At 36.6% G+C, this 26018-nt stretch overlaps 1 protein-coding gene across 3 annotated transcripts in view; it reads left to right on the top strand.

Moving 5' to 3' along the window:
* The window catches only part of METTL25 (methyltransferase like 25), a 94042-nt gene extending 91507 nt beyond the window's left edge, over window positions 1–2535 (top strand). For all 3 annotated transcript variants that reach the window (XM_053658787.1, XM_053658788.1, XM_037143434.2), the window contains 2 exons: window positions 432–503; window positions 2279–2535. In XM_053658787.1, the coding sequence (XP_053514762.1) occupies window positions 432–503; window positions 2279–2371 (165 nt within the window). In that variant the 3' untranslated portion in view covers window positions 2372–2535. The remainder of the gene's footprint in view (window positions 1–431; window positions 504–2278) is intronic.
* The last annotated feature ends 23483 nt before the right edge of the window (window positions 2536–26018 follow it).

The raw sequence follows: 26018 nt of genomic DNA, 5'->3' as shown, positions 1-26018 counted from the left end.
TTCAGAGCTATATTAGGTGTCAGTAATATAATAAAGAGAACACATGGTAGATTTCTCCTAACGTATATTATAAATGCACAAAAAGAAGTTTCAGAGTTCTTTGAACACATATTGGTCTCAGTTCTGTTATTTCACAAGCATTCCTTTTAATGAATTTCAGTTTTGGTATCCCTTTAAAAGCTTTCTATCACACATGCATGATGGCTTTTGGATCCTACCTCAAAGCCACTTAAAGGACATTCTTTTCCTATTATTATTAAAGAAAAACTTTTGATCTTTGCAGTCTTTATTTTCTGTAGATGGACAATGGGTATTGAAGATTTGGTCATATACAAACTCCTATAGATATATATATATTTTTTAATGTAATTGTTGTTAAGCTAGTTTTTTTCCCTTTTTGTAACACCTTCCAATCATATTCTTTCCTTTAGTTGAAAGTTGTTCTGGCTCCTTGTATAGAGACATTAATTCTTCTAGATCGACTTTGCTACCTTAAAGAGCAGGTAAATTATGTTATTTTTAAATACACAACAAACATCTTTATTAAATCCAGTAATATGGTTCCATTTATATGTAGAATAAGTTTCTTTCACATAAAATTTAAGATTAGGACATAAGATAATTTTCTCATTATAATTTTGAAGTTTAAATATTCATTTCATCTCTTTTAAAACAAACGTGTATAACAGATGTTTTCAGCAGTACTGCCATAATAAAGCTTACATTCTTTTAATTGTATGGTAATTACTATACAGTAGGCAGTGAACACAGATTATCATATATGCCATATTGTGTAGCTAAAAGTAATGAAGACCAGACATAAAAGATAACGTATATATGTTACATTTTGTAAGAATTTGCCTTCTGTTTCACTTTTGAATTTTTGGACATGTGCACTCTGCAGTTAGAACCTTCTTTCAGATCAAGGAAGACGGCATCTGTTTTTTTATTTTCAATCTTATTTATGTTGAATGACTAAAAATATTGTGCTTTTGGTTACATTTAGGGAAAATGTTTTTTGCAGATTTTACTCAGCTTTGATCAAAATACAGTTTTGTGAACTGTTTAAATTAAACCCATTTGTGGATTCGGGTTATGTTTCCACTGTATAAACCCTTTACGTGAACAATTTTGTTTTATCGTTTGTGGAGCTTTGCTTTCTTCTTTTCAACAGGCTACTCAGAACAAATGGATTTTAATAAACGTTTGCTTTTGTTCTCATTAGTACTTACATGGAGAAAGGTGATTTTTAAATGTTTAGAAAATGGTGTATTTTCCTAAGCTCCTGACTGACTCAAAGAGCACTGCAAAGCTTTGGTTCTGAAGTTGGTGGGTGACAGAATCACTCCTGTTTTACTAGGTGTTCATTGCTCCCTTTTCCAGAATAGTTTTTCTTGTCCTAAGTATTACAGGTAGTAGAAATGCTATGCACAAAGATGAATAGATTGGTAATGAGATGATAGAAATCATGTAAATATTAATTTGTTAATATGTTAAATACTATCTTATAGAATTAATACAGGTTTCTTTTAGAATGTGAAATGAAGACTATAAAAAAGAAAATTAAAAGTAACAAAAATGCCACCTTTCAGCACTATTACATTTTTGGTTTGTTTTCTAGCGCTTTGCTCTGATTAATAGATATATATGGCATATATACATGCACATATTTAATGCTTAAAACTGGAATCAAATTATAAATGTTCTTTGTCTCTAATTTGTTTTATTTAGAATTTTCCTATCTCATTAAATCTACTGGAGACACTGAATAATGTTTTATCTTGTAATAATTTAATGCCCTGGCTGGTGTGGCCCAGTGGACTGAGTGCCACACTGCAAACCAAAGGGTCGCTGGTTCGATTCCCAGTCAGGGCACAGGCCTGGGTTGCAGGCCAGGTCTCCAGTAGGGGTTGGTGTGAGAGGTAACCACACATTGATATTTCTCTCCCTCTCTTTCTCCTTCCCTTCCCCTCTATCTAAAAATAAATTAAAACCTTTAAAAAATAATTTAAGTAATACCCAATTGTTATTGGCAGATTCTAGTTTTTTAAAATCGGAGCAAAGAGTAAACTTGTACTTCACTCTCTAGGTACATTTACGTATTTTCTCAGCATAAGTTCATGAAGGTGAAATTATAAATGTTAATTTTATGCAACAAAGTATTTTTCTTTGGTTTGTTTTTTACATAGTTTTTAATATTAAAATATGTAGCTGGACTTATATCTCACTTATATCTTAGGCAAACGGTCTTACTTCCAAATCACTTATCAATTTGCAGGAAAACACTGTGTGGTCTGCACTTGTGAAGTTGTTCGATCCTGTGAAATCTCCCCGATGTTACGCTGTCATTGCTCTGAAGCAGCAGCATTGATTTCAGCTGAAGTAGGGAATCTGTTTGTGGAATCTGTTGCTGATTTTGCTTTTGTAAACACTTATGTCATGTTATGTATATATTTTTAAAACATTGCCTTACATTCGAAATAAGCAATAAAGTAATCGCTAACAACAGAAGGGCTATCATCCATTTTCTCATTGTTCTAGCATCCATTTAATAAAATAACGCGTGAAAATACTATGAAAGGATTGACCTAAATTCCTGATTTAGAACATCAGTAGGACATTGTATTCTGAGCCTTATTTCCTGTTCAGTACTTGAGACTGTTGATGTTTGCTACATATCACATTTTGCCTTTAACTGATTTTTAAAGAGAGGGAAGGTATAGATATAGGTATAGTAAAATTAGTTGTACTGAAGATTATTTGCATTTTTTTCCACATTTTGGAAAGATGTTCTATGTTATCTGGAAGTAAAAAATCCACATTTAAAGGAAAGAAGTACCCAGGAACCAGGCCAGACATAAAAAATACCTAATATGAAGCCTATTTTACACTGTGTTAATGCCCTTAAAGGGATAAACATTTTATAGTGAGATATAAGGATTCGTGAGGTTTCTCTTTTTTTCTTAAAGGGATGGGTTGGCACTTAATGAAATTACTCTTGTGCTCTGTAAAAAGCCACTGAGTAAAGCAAGAGTGAGAGAAGTGCACCCTCTGCCCGTGAGGAACAGGTTTGTTTTATTAACAGAAAACTGGAGGTTTCTAATACACTCCGAAGAGATGAATAGCTGGGAAAAATCTTCCTTAATGCTCTGCTAGAGACTATCTAAAGTTCTCCTAAGCAGAAAAAGTAATTGCTTTCTTAAATTTTGAAGTCTGTCCACAGAGAATATTTTTTTTTGCTTTGAGTTTTGACATTCATAGTGAGTTTACAAAAAAATACTGAGTTTGCAGACAATATATATGTGAATGATTGGGAACTTTGTATCTACTACAATGCTGGTGAAATTAACCATTTTTTAAGCTTTTTAAAAAATATTTTTTAAAGATTTTATTTATTTATTTTAGAGGGATGGGGAAGGGAAGGAGAAAGAGAGGGAGTGAAACATCAATGTGTGGTTGCCTCTGACACACCCCCTACTGGGGACCTGGCCTGCAACCCAGGCATGTGCCCTGACTGGGAATCAAACTGGTGATGCTTTGGTTCCCAGGCCTGTGCTCAATCCACTGAGCCACACCAGCCAGGGCTTTTTAAGCTTTTTATTCCAGGAAATTTCAAACATCTAGAAATGGAGAGTAGAATGTAATGAATCCCCGCATACTTAATCACAGACTTCCACAATGTCAGCATTTTACCAATCTTGTTCCATCCCTATACGTGAGCATGCACACAGACACACCCACCACCACAACACCCACTCCCTGAGAGTTTTAAAGCAAACCTCAAAAGCAGTTTATTATTTCATACCAATACTTCAGTATATATTTCTAAGTTAAGGATTTTTTTCCATAATAACATCCGTTGTCCTTATTCACATATCCGTGATTGGCTCAAAAAGTACTTTCTATCAATTTGTTCAACTCAGAATCAAAATGGGTTCATACATTTGCGTTGGGTCTGTGTGTCTCTGTAGGTTGTTTATTTCATTTCCTCATATTGTTTACTACACTGGTAGCTATCCCAGAATGAGCAGAAACCTTTCCAGACTACTTTCTTTCCTTTCATAATTTTACTGTGTGTGTGAAATTTTAGACATTCCCCTGATGCTCAATATTTATATAACATTCATTTTTCTTTATAATAAAGAAAAAATTTTATATGTGTAAAGCACAGTTTGGAATAGAGGATTACAACTGTTTCAATATCAAGGAAACTGCATAGAACTCTGAATGTTGCAAAACTGTCAGAAATTGTATTCAATTAATATTTTCAATTTTTATTAATCAGAGGCAGGTGAATCCTTCAAGCATCTAACCAACATGAGATAGCCCATCGAGTCACCCCAAGATGATAATACTACAGCAAAAAGAAAGAAATATATTTTGGTAGGATTGCAGTGTTTGCAGACTTGCACAAAAACTGCTCTTTCAGAACTCACTCACGGTTGTGCTGAAGAGTCTGGTGCATTGGCGGGAGCATCGATTCTGACAGTTACTTTCTGGGTGAGCTAAAACCAGACTGTCACTCTCCCAGAACCTCTTTAATAAAGTGGAGTTTCAGATACTATTTATTTAGTGAACATTTATGGGATGCCTACCATGTATCAGCGTTTATGGGCGGCACTGCCAGCCCAGAGACAAACAAGTTATGTCCCTGTCCTTGAAGATCTCATAGTACAGGGAGGAAGACAGACCATGAAATCACTAATGCCAAAGTTAGGGCCTCGGGGCTGGTAAAGTCAGAGCATGGAATGCCCCGGGGATTCTTCAAATTGATTGACTTAAGGGAAGAATGACTCAGTAATACTAGTACCATAGATTATATTCATGGGAATTGAGTTGTTTTGTTGCCTTGGGTAAGTCACTTTATTCAGTATGCCTCAGTTTTCTCACCTCACCATTAATAAGGGTGTTATGAGGATTAAAGGAATAAAAAAACTATGTTATTGAACTCCCTTAAAATATTGTTAGACAACCGGTTAAGGAACAAAACTATGGTTTATTAGAACCGCAATAATAGAGGACTCTGCCTTGAGAGAGTCTGGACAGTCTCCAGGGAGTACACTGATGGAACTCGGGAGTCTGGGCAGAGAACGCAGCGACTCGGAAGAGTTTATGACACAAGGGTTTCACAACTGGTGTCTACATCAAGGTGAGAGTCTTGAAGCGAGTCTTGGTGAGTAAACTGTTGCTTGAAAAGTGAACCCTTTGCCAGGGTGAGCAGATTGTTTTTCTGAGACAAGTGAGTATGTGGGAATTTCCCGAAACAAACAATGGAGTTATTTATTGGTTTACAAGTTTATTTTTTCTGGGCAAAGTTTTTTTGTAACAAATAAATAAATCATGTGGACACGTGATCTCAGTTCTTCGACCCATTGCTTTCACGTGTTGATGCAGGTGGTTGCAGCTCTCAATGTATAAAAGCACGTAATGTCAGATATAGTGCATCATATAAAGCCAATAGTTGCATTTGTTAAATGCCCTAGAAAGATGGAAGTGGAAACTTCGTCGTATTTACAACATTGACATTGTAGGAAAAAAGTGTGTTCTATGTTCTAATCAGGTAATTTACAAATGGAGTTTAGTATCCCCTTTCAAATGTAGAGAACTGTCCACATTCAAAATGGATTTGATTGTTGGATGAGAAGCATTGCCTTATATATAGCCATTAAATTTCACAGTCATTTTACTCACTGAAATAATCTGTTAATTTTTATTTCTAGGTAATTTCTAACCATTTACATGTGGTTAGAGTACATACATATGTGCTCTGTATCTATAGGTATTAATGCAGAGTGAAACAAAAGGCTTTTCCACATTACATGTATCTGAAAATTGTTCTTTGATTTGTGTTTTTAGCCATTGTGCATAATAATTATTATTATTTTACTTATTACCTCCTTTCAACATGCATAGTTATTCCAGAATATTTGTCATGAGGTATGAAGTTCTTTCCTGGCTGGTTATGAGCTAAATTGGTTTTGTCTTGTTTTATCTTTCCCCTAGCATTCTGCTGCTCTTCTGCTTTCTTTAAAGTTGTTTTTCAGAATACATCCAAACATTTTGTTTGAATCTCCTCTACTTTAGTTCATTGTTCTAAAGTCATTTAAGAATACTGTTGCCATTAATTTGTTATAATTGTGCATAATCCAGAGACGTGCTAAAGCAGACACAGGCGAACATCATTACTATGGGGAATCCTGACTTAATTACTATTCGGGAGGACTAGAATAAGCAGAAGTTTTCAAGAAACACAGATGAGTCTTCTGAAACACCTCTGTATTCCACAAAAGGGCACTGTAACCATGGCGGATTGCAACTCCCAGCAACTGTCAGGAATATTTCTAGACCCAGCGCCCAAGACAGTGCCTGCAACATAACATATTCATGGTGAGTATTTCTTAGTCAATGTACAAAGTCTATCTTAAATCACTTACCAAATTGTCCTATAGAGTAGTATCTGATGGATTTCTGTCTTCATGTATTAGTTTTTACTTAGACACTATCCTAAGCACTTTGCTAGTATTATTTAATCTTAAGACCAAATCAGGAAGTAGATATATTGTTATTCCCATTTTATAGATTAAGAAACTGGTAGAACTAAGTATTAACTGTCTTTCTTAACATTATTCTTGGTCTCATATTATTTCTATACACCATTTTGCAATTTTTTTGGGTTTTTGTGGGTGGGTGTTTTTTTTTTGTTTTTGTTTGTATACCCAGCGTGTTGGGGGTTTTTTTTTTTTTAATTTTTTTGTTTGGTAAATTCCTAAAAAAAATTGACCTGACATACAGTGAAGTTGAAAAACAAGAGAAACTATGGAATAGAAGCAAATCTACAGGGCTCCCGTATATTTCAGTTATAAACATCTTTAAAATAATGATTCCTACTAAGTTGATTATTGATAGATACATATTTGTTGCCATTTTATTTTTAAACCATTTTTCTCTGTTTCTCTTCTTCTTAGAACAAGCCCTTTAACATTTGTTGCAGTACTGGTTTGGTAAACTCTGTTAGCTTTTTCTTGTCTGGGAAGCTCTTTATTTCTCCTTCAAATTTAAATGATAGCCTTCCTGGGTAAAGTAAATCCTTGTTTTTCATTGCCTGGACTATTTCAAGCCACTCCCTTCTGGCCTGAAATGTTTCTGTTGAGAAATCAGATGACAGTCCAATTGCAGCTCCCTTGTAGGTAGCTACCTGCTTTTCTCTTGAGGCTTTTAGGATTCTGTCTTTATCTTTAAGCTCTGACATTTTAATTATGATGTGTTTTGGTGTAGCCTCTTTGGGTCCATCTTGTTTGGAACTCTCTTCACTTCTTGGGCTTTTGTATCTTTTTCTTTCACCAAAATAAGGAAGTTTTAAGTAATTTCTTTTTCTTTAAGGTTATTTATTTATTTATTTATTTATTTATTTATTTATTTATTTATTTATTTATAGAGAGGGGAAGGGAGGGAGAGAGATGGGGAGAGAATCATCAGTGTGTGGTTGCCTCCCACATGGCCCCCGCTGGGGACCTGGCCTCCAACCCAGGCATGTGCCCTGACTGGGAATCAAACCTGCAACCCTTTGGTTCATAGGCCTGTGCGCAAGCCACTGAGCTATACCAGCCAGGTTCATTATTTCTTCAAATAAGTGGTTGATCCCTTGCTATCTTATTCTACTGGTGTTCCCATGATGTGGATATTGTTATGCTTCATGTTGTTTCAAAGGTTTCTTAAACTTCCCTCCTTTTTTTTTTTTAAGATTTTATTTATTTATCTTTAGAGGGGACGGGAAGGAGAGAGGGAGAGAAATATCAATGTATGGTTGCCTCTCGTGAGTCCCCTGCTGGGAACTGGCCTGCAACGCAGGCATGTGCCCTGACTGGGTATCAAACCGCGATCGTGTGGTTCACAGGCTGTGCTCAATCCACTGAGCTGCACCAGCCAGGTCCCCTCCTTTTTAAAAAATTCTTTTTCTTTTTGCTGCTCTTCTTGGGTGTTTTTTCTACCTTGTTTCTCTACCTTGTTTTTCTACCTTGTTGTTTTTTCTCCCACATCACTAATTTGATCCTCTGCTTCCTCTAGCCTACTGTTTGTTTATTCCTTCCAGTGTATTATTTCAGATACCGTATTTTTTATTTCTGACTGGTCCTATTTTATCGTCTTTTTTCTTGCTGTTGTCTTTTTTCTTGCTGTTGAGGATCCTTGTAATCATTACTCTAAACTCTAATAAATTGCTTGCCTTCCTTTTGTTTACTTCTTTGTCTGGAGGATTATCTTGTTTTTTCATTTGGGGCTTGTTACTTTGTCTTTCTCTTTTGGCTGCCTATTTGTGTTTGTTTCTATGTATTAGGCAGATCTGCAAGACTCTGGTATAGGCCTATGTCAGATGCTGACTGTGACTGACCCTGTTAGGAACTATGAGCAATCACAGCCTGTGACTCTCTCTTCTGAGTTTGTTTGTGTGCAGAAAGAATCAAGCTGTGCACCAAGGCCAGCTTTTATCAGCACCGGGGAGGGGAGGGTCAGTAAAGTCTAAGAGTTCCCACAGATCTGCATTGAATTTAATCAGTGATATAGTCTCATGCTGTACTGAGCAGCCCAGCTGAGCTCCAGAAGGTAGAGTAGAGTAATTCCTATGGGTGGGGCTATTGCTTCCCCTCAGGCCATTGAGACTTGAAAGGGAGTGTGCTCTGCCTGAGAAGATGGCTTCTAAATGTGGGGAATAACTCAGCACAGGGATCCTGGTGGCTGTTCCTTCAGTTCTCTCCCTAAAGCCACTAGCCCCAGACTTTCCTCCTGCATCTCTACTTTGTTCTGCCCTCCCTCTGCCAGAGCACAGGGTAAGTGAATGCAAACCATATGTTGTGTGTTGGCCCTTTAAGAATTGCTCTACATCTCCAGTTGTCTCTCTCTGGTGGACAGAACCCCCTCTGCTTTTCACAGCTGCATGTTATCTGGGTTCCTTTCCCGGCTCTGGTGCTGTCTGCTGGGGAGCCCAGCTTGGGGTGTAGGCCCCACACTTCTCAGAGGGAACTGTACCGGCTGTTGAAATATCCCTCCAGAACTTCAGCTGCTGCCCATGGAAGCCTAGCCAGTCCTCTCGTGCCTCCTCTGTTCTCTCTACCAGTCCTGTTGTGGTGAAGTGGTTTCTTCCATCTGTCTGTGGTTATAAGGCTTCTTTCCAGCGCGTGTTCAGTAGGTCATTCAGGATGATTTCTCTATGGTTTAGTTGTAATTCTGATTTGGTCCTGGGAGGAGGTTTGTGCAGCTTCCACCTACTCCTTCACCATCTTGGATCCTTGGAACTTTCCCACTAAGTTGAAAGAGATAAAAGACTGATTTTAAGCATAGAATTAAAAACTACAGAGAAATATAAAATGAAAATTCTAGAAGTGAAAAAAAATTAGCCAAAATTCATATTTTAGTGGATTGGTTTAATGGAGATTAGACACAATTGAAGTATGAATTAGTGAACTGTAAAGAAATTGTGAAATAAATATTCAGAATGAAGCACAAACAATGAGTTTAGCGAAAGTAATCAGAATACAGGATGAGAAAGAGGGAATACATTGAAAAAAGTCTGACATACATATAATTGGGGTTTCAGAAAACAAGAATATAAAGAATGGCAAACTAATGGAGGTAATTGGCTAAAAATAACTTTAAACTTTAATCCACAGATTCAGGAAGGAAAATTTTATTTTATTTATTTTTAATGTTTTTCAATTACAATTTACATTCAATAACATTTTGTATTACTCCTAAGAGGGAAATTCTTAGCACTGTAGGCCTACCTCAAGAAACTAGAAAAATCTCAAATAAATAATCTAACCTTACACTTAAAGGAATGAGAAAAAGAACAACAATCTAGGCCCAGAATATGTAAAAGAAAGGAAATAATAAAGATCATAGAATAAATTAAAAAATGCAAAAATCAATGAAACCAAGAGTTGGTTTTTTGAAATGATAAACAAAATTGATAAACCTTTAACCAGAGTCATCAAGGAAAGGAAGAAAAGTTCTAAAAAAGAAAAACATATCTAGGCCTATGTGAAAACTTGAACACCAGGGAAAACAGTCTAAAAATATCCAGAAGAAAAAAAACCTCATTACCTACAAAGACATACTCCTGGAATGACAGTGGCCTTCTCAACAGAAACAATACATGCTGGAAGATAAATTGAACAATACCTTCAAAGTGCTGAAAATAACTGCTAAGATAGATTTCTATCCCCAATAAAAATATCCTTCAAGAATCAAGGTGAAATAAAGACAGCTTCAGACAAATAAAAAAAAATTAACAGCAATTTTCCACCAAAGTTATTAATACTAAAGGGTATTCTTTGTGCAGAATAAAAATTATCTCAGATGAAGGGCTAGAAATAAGAAAGGAAGACCAATAAAAAAGTTATATAAGTAAACTCAGGTAAATATTGACTACATAAAACAACAATAATAATTGGGGGGGGGCATTATAATGTACATACAGCTGAAATTACCAAAACTAGCAACATACAGGAGAAAGTAGTAAACAAAGTTAAAATGTTCTAGCAGAGTTCCAGTGAAGATGGTAGCATGAGTAAATGCAGTACTCAGAACCTTCCACAAGCACGTCATAATTACAACTAAATTACAGAAGAAACATAATTCGGAACCACTTGAAATCTAGCTGAACAGAAGTCCTATAACTAAGGCTACACTGAGACTGGTAGGAGAGGAGGAGATGCAGAATGGCCTGGTCCCACACTCTCACATGTCAGTTAAAAATTGGAAGGGATATCTCTGCTGTGGAGGTCCTGCATAAGGAGTAATGGGTCCTGACCCAACATCAGAACCCTCCAGCCTAGGGTTCCATTTCTGGGAGGAGAAGTCTCCATAACATCTGGCTATAAAAACCAGTGGACATTGTGGCTTTGTGGAGAAGGGCTCCTGGAGTCCCAGGCATACCTCTTAAGGAGCCCACACATGGACCTAAACATGCTCACTCCCTCTGAGCTCCAGTGATGGGTCAGGAGCTCAAAAGGCACCAGGACATACAAGGATGAACTGAATTGTCGGGCTACTTGGCGAGAGCTATAGGGGCAGCTTTCTCCCAGACAGAAGTGCTAGCAGAAACCATTGTTCCTTTTCTGAGCCCTCCCCCCCAACAAAGCTGGCAGGTAGATGCCATATCTGAGTTTCCATCAACCTAGTTCACCCTGTTAGCCCTGCCTTGGTGATTCCATGAGTCCCTGCCTCACCCAACTTGTGGGCCTACCCAAGCCATTTCCAGTGGCTTTTCCATATAAATGGCCTCTCTTGGCTCATGTTGCAGACCCCTAAAATCTCTGAAACAAGAAGCATCTGGCCTCCGTGAACCCTCTACCTCTTGCTAAGTGGCTCTACAGCTGGCACTGGTGGCATCCAGGCTCAATTTGCAGGTTGGCCTCTCCTGTGCACCTCCAAGCCTAGCCCAAGTAGCAGCCATTTGCAGATGCTCTTTAGCTCATGATGGGTGGACCTGGGCAGGGTACAGGCAGTGGCTGACCTCGTACCACTCAGGAGGCCTCAGAGCTGGTGCACCCAGTGGACAGTTTCAGACCACACTGGATTACAACCTTACCATCTCCATGAGTGGCACTCTCAATGGACAGACTCAGGGCACCAAACTCCCACTGAAGCAAGTCGTAGTCCATGGAATGTGCCCCTGAACAGCAGTTCATCTACTGTAGTCACAGCTGGTCCTCAAAGGCAAACGGACTGGGGATCAATTTTTCCCAGTGATGTGCCAACAGCAATCAAGGCTCAATTACAACAGGGCAGTGCACACAATCCATACTGGGTGCACCTGGATCACCCAGCTCAGGTGACCAGGGAGGTTGTGCCACTGAGTGTCACAAGACAACTACTATACTACAAGACAACTCTACCAAGTCTGGGAGACACAGCAGTTTTTCATAATACATAATAACAAACATAGGGAGGCAGCCAAAATGAGGAGTCAAACAAATAGACCCCAAATGAAAGAACAGGAGAAGTCTCTAGAAAAAGAAACCAGATGAAATGGAGGCAAGCAAACTACCAGATAGAGTTCAAAACAATGGTTAGAAGGCTTTTCAAGGAAATTAGAGAACTTTGACACCATAAAAAATAACCAAAAAAAAAAAACCAACCCAAACAAGACAGAAATTAAGGATACACTAACTGAAATGAAGAATAAATTATAGGGTATCAAAAGTAGAGTAGATGAAACAGAATCAAATCAGTGATTTGGAATATAAGAAAGAAGATAACACCCAATGAGAACAGCAAGAAGAAAAAACAATACAAAAACATGAGGATAGTGTAAGGAGCCTCTGGGACAACTTCAAGTGTACCAATATATGCATCATGGGGGTACAAGAGGAGAAGAGAGAGAGCAATGAATTGAAAACCTATATAAAAAGATAATGGAAAAATTCTAACCTGGCAAAGACATACAACCCAGGATGCAGAGAGTCCTAAATAAGATGAAACTAAAGAGGCCCACATCAAAACACATAACTGAAATGCTAATGGTTAAAAATAAAGAGAGAATCTTAAAACCAACAAGAGAAAAGCAACGAGTTACCAACAAGGCACCTCCCATAAGACTGTTGCTGATTTCTCAACAGAAAGTTTGCAGGCCAGAAGGGTTGGCACAAAATATTCAAAGGGATGAAAAGCAAGGACCTGCAACCAAGATTCCTCTACACAACAAAGCTATCCTTTAGAATCGAAGGATAGATGGAGAGCTTCACAGATAAGAAAAAGCTAAAGGAGTTCATCACAACAACCCAGTATATGAGAAATGTTAAATGACCTCCTTTAAAAAGAATAATAAATATATAAAAATATGAATGATAAAATGGTAATAAATACATACACATCAACAACTTAAATGCAATTGACTAAATGCTCCAATCAAAAGACATATGATAACTGAATAGATAACAAAATAAGACACTTACTTACATATTTGGTCTACAAGAGACTCACTTCAGAACAAAAGACACACATAGACTGAAAGTAAAGGCTATAATAAGACAAGAAAGTTCCCAGCAACTCCACTTCTGAGTATTTATCTAAAGAAATCTAAAGCACAAATTGAAAAGACATATGTATTTATATGGTTATTGCAGAATTATTTACAATAGCCAAGATATGAAAGCAACCTAAGTGTCCATCGATAGATAAATGTATAAAGAAGTGGAAAATGACCCAACTTGTAAAAAGGAATGAAATCTTAAAAAGAAGGAACTCTTGCCTTTTTTTGACAGCATGAATGGACCTGGAGGATATATGCTAAGTAAAATAAGCCAGTCAGAAAGAAATACCATATGATCTCACTCATGTGGAATCTAAGAAACAAAATAAGCTGACAATAAAATAAAACCAGAGGCATAGACACATGGAACAGACTGATAGATCTTAGAGGGGAGGGTGGTGGGGGACTAGAAGAGATTAGCCAAGAATAAATATGCACATATGCAAAACCCATGAACACAATGTGGTGAAGGCTGGGGGGTGTGTGGGGTGGGTTCTTGGTGGAGGGGGGGAAATGAGAGGTAAATGGGGGGCATCTGTAATAATGTCAACAGTAAAAGAAATTAAAAAAGAATGAATTCTTGCCATCTACAACAACATAAATGCACCTAGAGGGTATTATGGTAAACGAAATAAGTCAGACAAAGAAAGACAACTGCCAGATGATTTCACTTATGTGTGGAATCCAAAAAAACCAAAATAAACAAACAAGCAGAACAGAAACATAGATACAGAGAACACTTTCGTGATTGCCAGTTGGCAAAGGGGTTGGGAGGGGAGATGAGTAAAAAAGGTGAAGGGATTTGGAAGTAGAGTTGGTAGTTATAGAATAGTCACCTGGATGTAAAGTACAGCAGAGGGATTATGGTTAAAAATGCTGTAATAACTATATATCAGGGTGTCAAACTTATTGTCACCAGGGACCACATCAGCCTCATGGTTGACTTCAAAGGGCCAAAATAATTTTAGGGCTGTATAAATGTAACTACTCCTTAACTGTTATGGAGTTGAAATTACATTTGGCCCTTTGAAGGCAACTGCAGGCTGATGTGGCCCCTGGTGAAAATGAGTTTGACACTCCTGATATATATGGTATCAGATGGGTACTAGATTTATCAGGGTGATCACTTTATAAATTATATAAATGTCTAATCATGGGGTTGTATACCTGAAACTAATATAATATTGTACATCAACTAATTTTAAAAAATAATGTTCTAACAAGGTCCTTTCATTGATCAGGAAGAGAGTAATAGTAAAAATTATTATCAGACTTTGATAAGTTATGATTAAGTATTGTAATATACCAAGGTAACCAGTAGAAGAGTCATAAAGAATATAAGGTATTCCAAGATAATAGAAGGAAAATAATGAAATGATACTCTAAACGGAGCCACCCAAGAGTGAGCAGACTCATGGGCAATTTTTCTTTTCAGGATGCCTATCCTTATATAAACAATTTGAGTCACCCAAAATCTTCCTATCAGTACCATTCTGGCAGCCCAGTCTGGAAGGAATACAGACAGGGTTATCCAGCAGGAGCAATCTGCTTAGCTGGCTGCCTTCCTGTCACCCAGGGGCCTCAGACTCACATCACAGGAACAAATCTCAGAGTTTGGGGAGATGTCAGGCTGAGCACACATAGGAGGTAGAGAGTAGGAAGAGTGACCCAGAGGGCTGAAGTAGGGACTAGCACTCAAACTGTTCCTACTTTCAGCTTGGGCTGCCCTACCTAGATGGTCTAAGGCACCAGAGGACCCACAGAGACCCCTGAAGTATGGGGTCCAGAACAGAACCTTGCTTGCCTATGTCTATGAGTGATACTGATTTTCAATCTCTCAAAAAAAAAGCCAAACAGGTAATACTGTAAAAGAGAATTAAATAAACAACACTGAATAGGCAGGCTATATAGAAAGGAAATAATAGGATAGTAGACTTAAATCCAGAAATGTCAGTAATCTCATTAAATGTAAATTAAATGCTTCAGTTTTAGAACAAAGATTGACTTACTAGAAAAATAAACCCCAACAATATGCTCAAAGACACACATCTAAAACCTGGGTGTAAAAAACTCAAAATTAAAATAAGGAAAAGACATATTTGCCAATTGTCATAAAAAGAAAGCTATAGTAACATAAAAGTAGGTTTTAATGTCAAACAAAAAGTATTCTTAAAGGTGAACAAAAACTCTTCATAAAGAAAAAAGTATCATATTAATACTTCTTGTGGCTTCCAGGAAGTATTAATAATTATAAATTTTCATTTAGCTAATAACAGTCTCGAAATATGTAAAGCAAAAATTAACACAACTACAAGAAGAAATAGGTGAATCTATAATTATGCTGGGAGTATTTTCATGCTCCAATTTATCTCATGAAAAAACCAAAAAAATCAAATTGTGAAGATACTAGATTGGAACAAAGAAATAAGTAAAACTGACTATTCCCAACGACTACAAAGTACAATATATAATCTTTTCAAGCACCACAAGAAACTTTAAAAAAATTGACCATTTGTTGTTAAGCTGATTAAAAAATTGTTTTAAGTATAGGACAATTTCCATATGCCTTAAATCTAAGAATTATCCATCAACATAACTTTTTTGTTGTTGTTGTTAAATATTTTATTATTTATTTATCTTTAGAGGGGAAGGGGGGGGAGGAGAGAGGGAGAGAAACATCAATGTATGGTTGCCTTTTGTGCCTCCCCTGCTGGGAACTGGCCTGTAGGGAACTGGCCTGCAACCCAGGCATGTGCCCTGACTGGGAATCCAACTGCGATCGTGTGGTTCGCAGGCCCGCGCTCAGTCCACTGAGCTACACCAGCCAGGGCTCAACATAACTTTTGAGTAAAGAAGGAATCACAGTAAAAATCAGAAAATTTTAATAGTAATGAAAATAATTGAATTATAATAAATTACTCATTAAAACTTGTCAGATGAACTAAACTATAAGATATACAAAAATATTAGCTTTCACGTATATTTGAGAAAATGACTAGATAGTAAAAATTTAATAGTGAAAAAAACACAGAGAAAAGATTAACACATTAAAAAAACAGAAAAAGGATTACATTAATAAAAATGACACACTCTGGCAAAACCAATCATTAAAAAATAATACAGCACTTAGTATTTCAAAAATTTATATGGAACCAAAAACAACCTTGAACAGCGTCAGCAATCCTGAGAAAGAATAACATAGTAGGAGGGATCACAATGCCTGATACGAAACGTCGTTATGGATGAAATGAGACATTCACATGGACTACCGAGTCTGGTGGAGGAAAAGGAACAGCATGGCTTTTCTTTCAAGGGGAGCAAAAAGCCTCCTCCGTCCTTGCTGTGACCAGCCTTTATTGGGTTTCTCTGCACGTTACAAAATGGTCCTCATTTACTATGCACAGGTTCACTTTAGGTGGTTACCTTTTACAGAAGACAAAGGAGCCAATGCAGCTAATCACATCACAGAAGAGGGATATTTGCAAATGAAAAGGACAAAAGTGGTTGAACCAGTTACACTCATCCTTGGAAGGTTTAGCTTGGATTTTAGGAAGTTACTTTGCAGTAAATGTTTGCCACCAGGGGCTGGGCCCACACCACACAGAATGGTCTCCTACATCTATGGCCAGTTTAATATTTGACAAAGGGGACAGGAGCATAAAAATGGAGTAAAAATAGCCGCTTCGATAAATGGCATTGGGAGATCTGGAGAGGTCCATGTGAAAAAATGAAACTCGACCACCAACTTACACCATACACCAGAATACACTCAAGACGAATAAAAGACTTAAATATAAGTCACAAGGCGTGACACCATAAAAGTCCTAGCGGAGAGCATAGGCAATAAAATTTCAGATATCTCACGCAGCAGTATTTTCACCAATATGTCTCCTAGGACAAAGGAGAAAAAGGAAAAATAAATATGGCTTTATAAAAGTAAAGAGCTTCTTTCTGCTTGGCTAAAGAAAAACATCATCAAAATGAAAAGGGATCCAACTGTAAGGGAAAACATTTTTGCCAATAATACCCCAGACAAGAGTTTGATCTACAAAATATATTAAGAACTCATACAACTCAACACCAGGAAGACGAACAATCCAATTAAAAAATAGACAAAGGACCTGAACAGACACTTTTCCAAGGAGGACATACAGAGGGCCCAGAGCCATGTGAAAGGACTGCTCAGCATCACTAGCCGTCAGAGAGATATAAATTAAAACCACAATAAGATACCACCTCACACCAATCAGAGTGACCATCATTAATGAATCAACAAGTGTTGGAGAGGCTGTGTAGAAAAGGGAACCCTAGTGCACTGTTGATGGGAATGCAGACTGGTGCAGCCACTGTGGAAAACAGTATGGAATTTCCTCAAAAATTAAATAATGGAACTGCCTTTTGACCCAGCAATTCTACTACTGGGATTATATCCTAAGAATCCTGAAATGCCAATTTAAAAGAACCTATGCACCCCAATGTTCATAACAGCACAATGTATAATAGTCAAGTGCTGGAAGCAACTTCAGTGCCCATCAGTAAAGGAGTGGATCAAAAAACTATGGTACATTTACACAATGAAATACTACACTGCAGAAGAAAGAAGGAGCTCCTACCCTTTGCCATAGCATGGATGAAACTGGAGAGCATTATGCTAAGTGAAGTAAGCCAGGTGGTAAAAGACAAACACAATATGATCCCACCTATAAGAGGAACCTATGAACAAAAACAAATAAATGAACACAATAGAACCAGAGGCATGGAAACCTAGAACAGACTAACAGTGACCAGAGGGGGGTGGGGAGGGGTAATGGTGGAAAGAAGGGAAGGGACTAGACAAAGAGCATGTATGAGTGACCCATGGACTTGGGCAACAGTGTCGGGACTGACTGTGGGAGTGGGTGGTGGACTGGATAGAAGAGGGCAAAGGAGGAAAAATTGGTACAACTGTAATAGAAAAACATCAGAATATTTTTTAAATAATAGAACATTTAAATAACTAATATCCAGAATGTAAAAGGGAATGAAAGTTAGAATATTATGAACAACTTTATGCCAATATATCTGAACATTTGTTTGAAATGAAAAAAATCTCAGAGAAATATAATGCACCAAAACTGTCTCAAGAAGTAAAATAAAGCATGAATAATCATACAGTTGTTCAACTGAATCTGCAGTCAGTCCTTTATTAAATCTCTACATTTCAATAAAGTATGTCGTGGATGTCACATATAATTCAAACCACCACTGTCTTTTAGGTTACAACTATGTGACAAGACTATGCTAGATAGTAGAGCTTGGGGGAAAGATTCAAAAGCTATGATCGTTTCTAAACTTCAGGAGTCTACAATCTAGTCTTTGAAACACATATAAGAATATAAGAGGCAAATAGAAGAGTTAAGATTTAGATAATGACATTTGTTAAAAGAAGAAGAGTCTACATGAACACAATACTATGAACTCTGTGCTAAACTGTGCTGAACTGTACACTTACTTTGTCTCATTCTCCTCCTTAATTACAGTTTCCCTTAGGTTGTTTTTAAATGTGGTCAGTAGAATGACTTGTTTTCATGGAGGAGGACTGGTTAAGAAACAATCTGCTATGTGAAATACGTGCTCTGATTTACCTGTGACCATGGGAACTGAAAGTCTCCAAAGCTCCCCAGATAGTCTGTACTTGGCCAGTGATACTACTAGCAGCATGCATTGGAATTTATTACCTGACCTGTTTATCTCAATGGATTGCCTCATTAAGTGTGCAGATGTTGTCAATGGAAGACCTTTTTTAAAAAAATGTACTGTTTTATTAGAATTTTCCAATACACAATTCAGAATAAGAGAGTTACCACATCTTAGCACAGAGCAAAGTAGCATGCATATAAATCTCGTGGGAGGGAAGTCCTTTAACTTGTACTCAGACAGTTATGATTAAACATGTCAAATTATTTTAAAAATGGAAAAAGTATGCAAATTCCAACCTAAACTTTTCCATATCACTGTCCATTTGGTCCGCATGGGTTTTGGTGTTTATCTGCTAATCATCCTGAGCTAAATGCACATGTATTCTGGGTTAGCTGTCCTTTCAGAAAAAAATCTAGTCTTCTAATACTGCTACAACTCATAAGGAAAAAAGTTAATGATGGTTTTCCATCAAGAAAAGTATACTCGAATAATGCATTTCAAGGGAAAGATAAAATGATTCCAGATACCATTTGATTCTAACAACAGATATCTCTGGTGTTCTGGTGACTTCAAAATATTTCTAATTTTAGTAGACAACATAAGTAATTCTTTGCAGGTAAATCTTTATGAATAAAGGCATAAAGGACAGATTTTAAATCAAAAAGAAAAATATAATGCTGTTCTTTTTTCCCCAAAGTCTAAAGACAGAACTAAACATTGAAAGCAAAGGAGGGTTCATTTTAAACGTATAGGATGTTGAACATTTTTTGTTCATATACCAACAATGCCTTCAAACAGTCCACAATTACCTTACTGTTTATACTAAATTTAAAGAAGTCATCCCTTAACATCAGTCTCTACTATACTGAAGGATGATATTTAAACATTATGAGTATTAACATTTAGAGTGTAGGAACTGAACGCTTTTGTGAGATAAATGACTTTATTGGATAACTTTTATAGCAAGAACTGTTGTTTATCTTAAAAATAAACAGATTTGAAATTTTTTAACAACGTGCTTCATGTTACAGATCTCTAGCACAGTTTTAATATCCACTTTGGATAATGAGATTATTGCTAATGTGTTTTTGTTCTAATGAATTTGTTGCAGGTGGTTAGAGAAGAGTTTCATTAAAATTGTTGTTAATAGCATAGCTCCTACCTTTAAGAGTAATGAAACAATGGTAAATTCAATCAAGACCTCTTTATCTTTCTACTATAAAAATGAAAGCTGGATCTCATGGAGCTTTATTTAGTTAAGTAATTAAAGCAATCTTACAGAGCTTCTGAAGGTTGTAGTATCCTAGTGGAGTTACATCATATGCACATTTAATTTTTGTCTTACTTTTTAGATTCTAAACCCTCTACAAGATGCAAATGTGTAAGAAGGATGAGACAGCTATTTGTTAGGGCCAAAACAGAAATGTTGTCTTAGAAAGATAGAAAACAGACATCCAAATTTCTAAAACTGTAAAGAACAGGGTGTATGTTTCTAATCAAGTAAGATTATAGATAGATAGATAGATAGATAGATAGATAGATAGATAGATAATTTATATGTATGTACATATACATACATATAAATTATGCATATATCTATATATAGATAAATATATCTATAAATTATGTATATAGACATATATACATAATTTATACATATATAGATATATATACCTCCCAAAAAGGCTTCATTAAACATTTTCTATGAAATGGGTACTGTGCTGTTTGCTTTCACACTTAACTTCAGTTTTCAGAACAAAAAACTAACTTAATAACATTAATAACATGCATTAGGATAGAGACTCTTAATAGCAAAACAGTAGTGTAAACCCAAGGAGCAAGCAGGAATACTTTAGGACTGTTTACCCATTCCCCATTCACTCTAGGAATTTATCTCGAAATCACAATGACTCGATTGCCCAGTATCTGCTTACCTTTCTTCCTTTTTGTTCTTTTCTTTTCTCTAGCTCTGAGGTCTCCGAACCAGTAGGTCAAGGGTTTAAGGTGTAATACTATATCCAAAATAAAACAAACAAAGCAAAAAAGAAAACATATAAATGTATTTTCTACAGAAATGTGCTCTGATAGGAAACACAGGAGATCTTTCAGGTCACTGTTCACAAGATTAAAAAAACTCAGTGATAAGAATCCCATTCACATTTCCACTAATGTACCTTTTTTTTACTACTGTAGGTAATAGAGTTTATACTTGGCTTTTACTATTTCATATGTATAGGATAATTTATAATCAGAACTTAGCAATTTAAAGTTAAAAGTGTCAGGCTGAGGCCACTTTTGAAAGAATTGAACACTAATAATAGTGGTTAATTATAATTTAGGAAGATCAATAAAAACCAAAAAGCTTCCTGTGCAACATTTTAGCTTTGATTTTGAAAGAAATCTTAAGATACTAACTAAAAATAAACCTAAAAATAATTGTTAATTATTAAATAACAAATATTTTGGCATTTTACATATACATTCAAAGGCCACCAAAAGAATCAGAGAGGGGGTTACATAAAGAGATTTATTTATAAATTAAATTTGAAAGTGTCAAAGCAAAATTTCAGAACAGCCAACCAAACAGACACCCACACAAACTGGTGGGCATCCAACAATGTGTAAATTACCAGTACTGATCTTTCAGGACACAAGAGAGATACATAAGAATTGGAAGAAATAATGTCAATAAACAATTAACACTTCTTTTTAAATTGAAGTCCACTCCAATGACATGCTTTCTCATTCCAAGATTAGTTCCTTCCAGTCATAGAAATACTATGGAAGCAACAAATTATCCAGGAAACTCCCTGCATCACTTTTGCTCAGCTAAGGTGAACTTAGAGAGTCTTCCTACTCCAAAAAGAATGCAGTCCTTGGGTCAATAGCATGAGCATTGCTTGGGAGCTTGTAAAAATGTAGAATCTCAACACCTACCCCAACCTACTTGGTCAGAATGGGTGTTTGAAGGAGATTCCCAGTGATTCACATTTGCAAACAGGCTTAAAATGGCTCTTCTGAGAAAGTTTTATGCCCAAGAACACAGAAGACCTTGTCAGGTTCCATAGCATCTGCTGCATTCCAAGACTGGGTAGTCATTCGCAGCCTTGCCCTAGATGGACCCACATCTTGGCTCCTGTTCAGGAGGTCTGTATCTAAGATCAGATCCCTCTCTCTTCAGTCACTGCCAAAGGACAAATAGCAATGATGACGCAATTGCCCTCTTTCTCCAGCTGACATTCTTTCAAACATGTATTACTTACTCCAAGAGGACTTGTTAATACATTTTGGGTTGGAATTATGGCTTTGGTTTTGGGGGTAACTATTTCTTACAAATTACTATGGCTATATCTTTTATTTCATTTTTTATTGTTGTTCAATTACAGTTGTCCCCATTTCCCCCCATTATTCTCCCCGCTCCACCCCCCAACTTTCCACTTTCATTCCTCCCCAAGCCCCTATTGTCTTTGTCCATGGGTCCTTTAAATTGTTCCTTGACTTGACCCTTCCCCTGCTTTCCCCCATTATCCCCCTCCCCTATTCTCTCTGATCACTGTCAGTTTGTTCTTTGTTTCCATGTCTCTGGTTCTATTTTGCTTGCTTGTTTGTTTTGTTGATTAGATTCCACTTACAGATGAGATCATTTGTCTTTCATGGACTGGCTTATTTCACTTAACATAATGCCCTCCAGTTTCATTCATGCTGTCATGAAGGGTAGGAGTACCTTCTTTCTTTCTGCTGTGTAGTATTCCATTGTGTAAATGTAGCACAGTTTTTTGATCCACTCATTTATTCATGGGCACCTAGGTTGCTTCCAGCACTTGGCTATTGTAAACAATGCTGCTGTGAACATTGGGGTGCACAGGTTCTTTAGAATTGGTGTTTCAGGGCTCCTAGGGTGTAATCCTAGCAGTGGAATCACTGGGTCAAAGGCAGTTCCATTATTTAATTTTTGACAGTATTCCATACTGCTTTCCACAGTGGCTGCACCAGTCCTCATTCCCACCGATAGTGCACTAGGGTTCCCTTTTCTTCTCAACCTCACCAGTACTTTTGTTTGTGATTTGGTTATGATGGCCATTCTGACCAGTGTGAAGTGGTATCTCATTGTGGCTTTTATCTTTTAATTACAATGTAAATGGCAATTTGAAAGTAAAACTTAGGAGTTTGACGATTATATATACATATATGTGTATTTACTATAAAACTATAACTTCTAAAAAAAACTGCATAGCAATTAGAAACAACTCATCAAAAGAGTCTTCTTTGTGCTTTTCCTGTTTATCTATGATTCCAGTATCTTTTCACCCATTGAATCCTTTCATATTAATAAAGTTAGAAAACCAGTTGGCATTGAAATTTACATAGAATTTATTAGAAAATCAAGGTGCAGTGAATGTATTGAGGCTCTGGGGCTAAAGCTCAAATTGCCATAACATACAAGCTGTCATTTTCTACAAATCCATGAAAACTGGACAAGGAATTTGGCTTTTGAACAATATGGTCATGCCATTAAAACTCTTTACTCTTTCTCTTTGAAAAAATGAAGAAAGTAGTCCTGGCTGGTGTGGCTTAGTGGATTGAGTGCTGGCCTAAGAACCAAAAAGTTTTATTCCCAGTCAGGGCACATACCTGGGTTGCAGGCCAGGTCCCCAGTTTGGGGGCATGTGAGAGGCAGCCAATCAATGTTTTTCTCACACATTGATATTTTTCTCCCTTTCTTTCTCCTTCTCTTCCCCTCTCTCTAAAAATAAGTAAATAAAATCTTTTTTAAAATGAAGAAAATATTAAAGTATTCATAATTTTATTATCAAGTAGTTATTTTCAGTTGGTCCAAATGCATGTATTGTTTATGTTTGCCTTAGCTGCCAGCATTTTTTTGCCTCTTATACTTATGATACGAGAAATATTTTCTCATGATTCTACTTTGCCTTTTAATGATTATTCATTAAAATAATCATTTTAATGAATTTATAAGAATCCATTCTAATGAGATATACTATTGTACCTAACACTGTTTTGAATGCTTTTGAAGATATGGCATTATTCTTTTCTTCAGTTATTTACTCTCTAAGGATACCCAGAGTAAGATTGCTAGTTAATGGCTAATAATATTATTAAATACATTGTAAACATTACTATTTAGGAACTCTGTTATGTTGTTTTTTTAAAATTTTTATTTATTTACAGAGAGAGAGGAAAGGAGGGAGAAAGAGAGGGAGAGAAACATCAACATGTGGTTGCCTTTCATGCATCCCCTACTGGGGACCTGGCCCACAACCCAGGCATGTGCCCTGACTGGGCATCAAACCAGTGACCATTTTGTTCATAGGAGGGCACTCAATCCACTGAGCTACACCAGCCAGAGCTGTTTTATTGGTTTTTTCCTTCCTTTGAAACTGCCAGGGCTGAAGTCCCCATTTTAAAATAAATATGTGAAACCCTCGATTTAGTTCTTCTTATAATAGGTGCCAGCTTGGGAAATCATTGGTGGTTAAATATGGATCCACATTCAGGATCATGACAGTGAACTGCAAACTCTCAATCGTCTCCTGCCCGGATATTTGTACATGAAATACAAGGAAGCATAGGCAAGCGATCTAATAATGACTTGACTGGAATCAGTTCAGATGACTGGGTTTCTACATAATGTGCCAAAACACTTAATTCAAATACACCCTCCAGAAATAAATGACCATCCACCAAATATAAGAATAAATGAAGAGCTTTTCTCCATGTTCTGTGTGATATTTTTCAAAAATTGTGATATAATGTTATACTTTTTTCCTGCTCCAAAGAAACCACCTCTAATCTAGTACATGCTAAAAGCATATGATTTAACCGAAATTATGAACAGACACAGGAGGTCAATTTAAGCAGATGTCATAATCAAAAACATTTTTATCCCATTCAGATGCATTAGTTAATAGATGTCAAAATGGCCAGCTTGATGGGAAGACAAGAATGGGGCCACTTCATGGTAGAGTTCATGGGATCCCCCAAGAAGTTCTTATATTTAATCTCAACGTGTTGCGTAAGCCCCTTTCTGGCAAACAGGATACATCATCAATTTATTTGACAGTGTTGAGAGGCTACTATTTAAATTGTGCTTTTGCCGTTTCAGTCTCGTGGAAGGCTCCAATATGTTAACGTAATTCCAGACTCACCGTTTTCAAGTGTGCTGGCATCTGAGCAGCTCTCTCTGGAGTCTTCCCGAGTGGCCAGATCTGTTTTACAAATTGTAGAGATGCCTCCACCTTCATATTTCTCTTATCCATATATCTACCATTCATACAGAGTGTCCTTGGCAGCTACTCAATTCTTAAAAGGTTTTTTAAATTCCAAAAGACCTGATGGATTATAATAATAATGCCAACTAAATATTTATTGAGTGCCTCTTCTGTGCCACATGCTGTTCTAAGCAATTTATACTTATTAACTTATTCAATCCTCCCAACAATTCTAAGAGAAAGAGACTATTTCTGCTGCTTTACTGAAGAAGAAATTAAGACACGAAAAAAGACCAAGCAACTAAGGGAGAGAGCTAAGGAATAGTAAAGTAAAGATCCAGATCCAGGCATTCTGGTTTGAGTGTCGAGCTACTTAACCACTTATAGGTCCTGTCTCACCTCTTGATTATTTGAGGGTCCTCTGTCTTAGTCTTCCTTTTTTTGTTGTTTCCTCTTGAGAAAAGCAAGATATTTGTGGATGTATAACCCTACAGATCTCCAGCAACCAGCAGTCTCTTGGCAGCGCTGCCTGAAAATGCGTAGGTCTCATAATCTACCAAGCAGCTCAAATTGTTTTTTGTGAATAGCTAAAATAATGATTTTTTAGAAACATAAAAAATAGTTTATTATTGAAATGATAGAACGTAAGTAAGCATATAGGTAAAATCATGTATAAGTGATTTTGAAATTTTGTCCAAGATGATGATAGATGTGTGTCTATTATATTGGAAAATTAAAGCTATAAGTTTAAGTCACTTTTCCAAAATTGCCTAGCTAAAATTTAAAGGCACTAAAACTCAAAATAAATCACAATTGTGGACAATACTCAGACAAGAGCACTCAATGACATGTCTGGAGCAAGACAAACAAGGCCATCCTCAAAATCCTTCCTCCTGACGAACATGCACCTGCTACTTCTTTAGCGGTGACTACTCTCAGGCCACTTTAATCCTCCTGCCTCTTATAAAAAAATCAAAGTAAGAATGGCCACTGAATTTCCCTAGCTTCTTGACAACTTGTAATTCAGGACTGGACCCCATTTAAAAAAATCATTCCTACAATCATGCAGTACAAGTTCAATC

This window comes from Artibeus jamaicensis, unplaced genomic scaffold (assembly GCF_021234435.1).
Source record: "Artibeus jamaicensis isolate MK-2021 breed Jamaican fruit bat unplaced genomic scaffold, CSHL_Jam_final scaffold_584, whole genome shotgun sequence".
Classification (NCBI taxonomy): Eukaryota; Metazoa; Chordata; class Mammalia; order Chiroptera; family Phyllostomidae; genus Artibeus; species Artibeus jamaicensis.
This window is presented reverse-complemented; position numbering and strand designations above follow the sequence as displayed.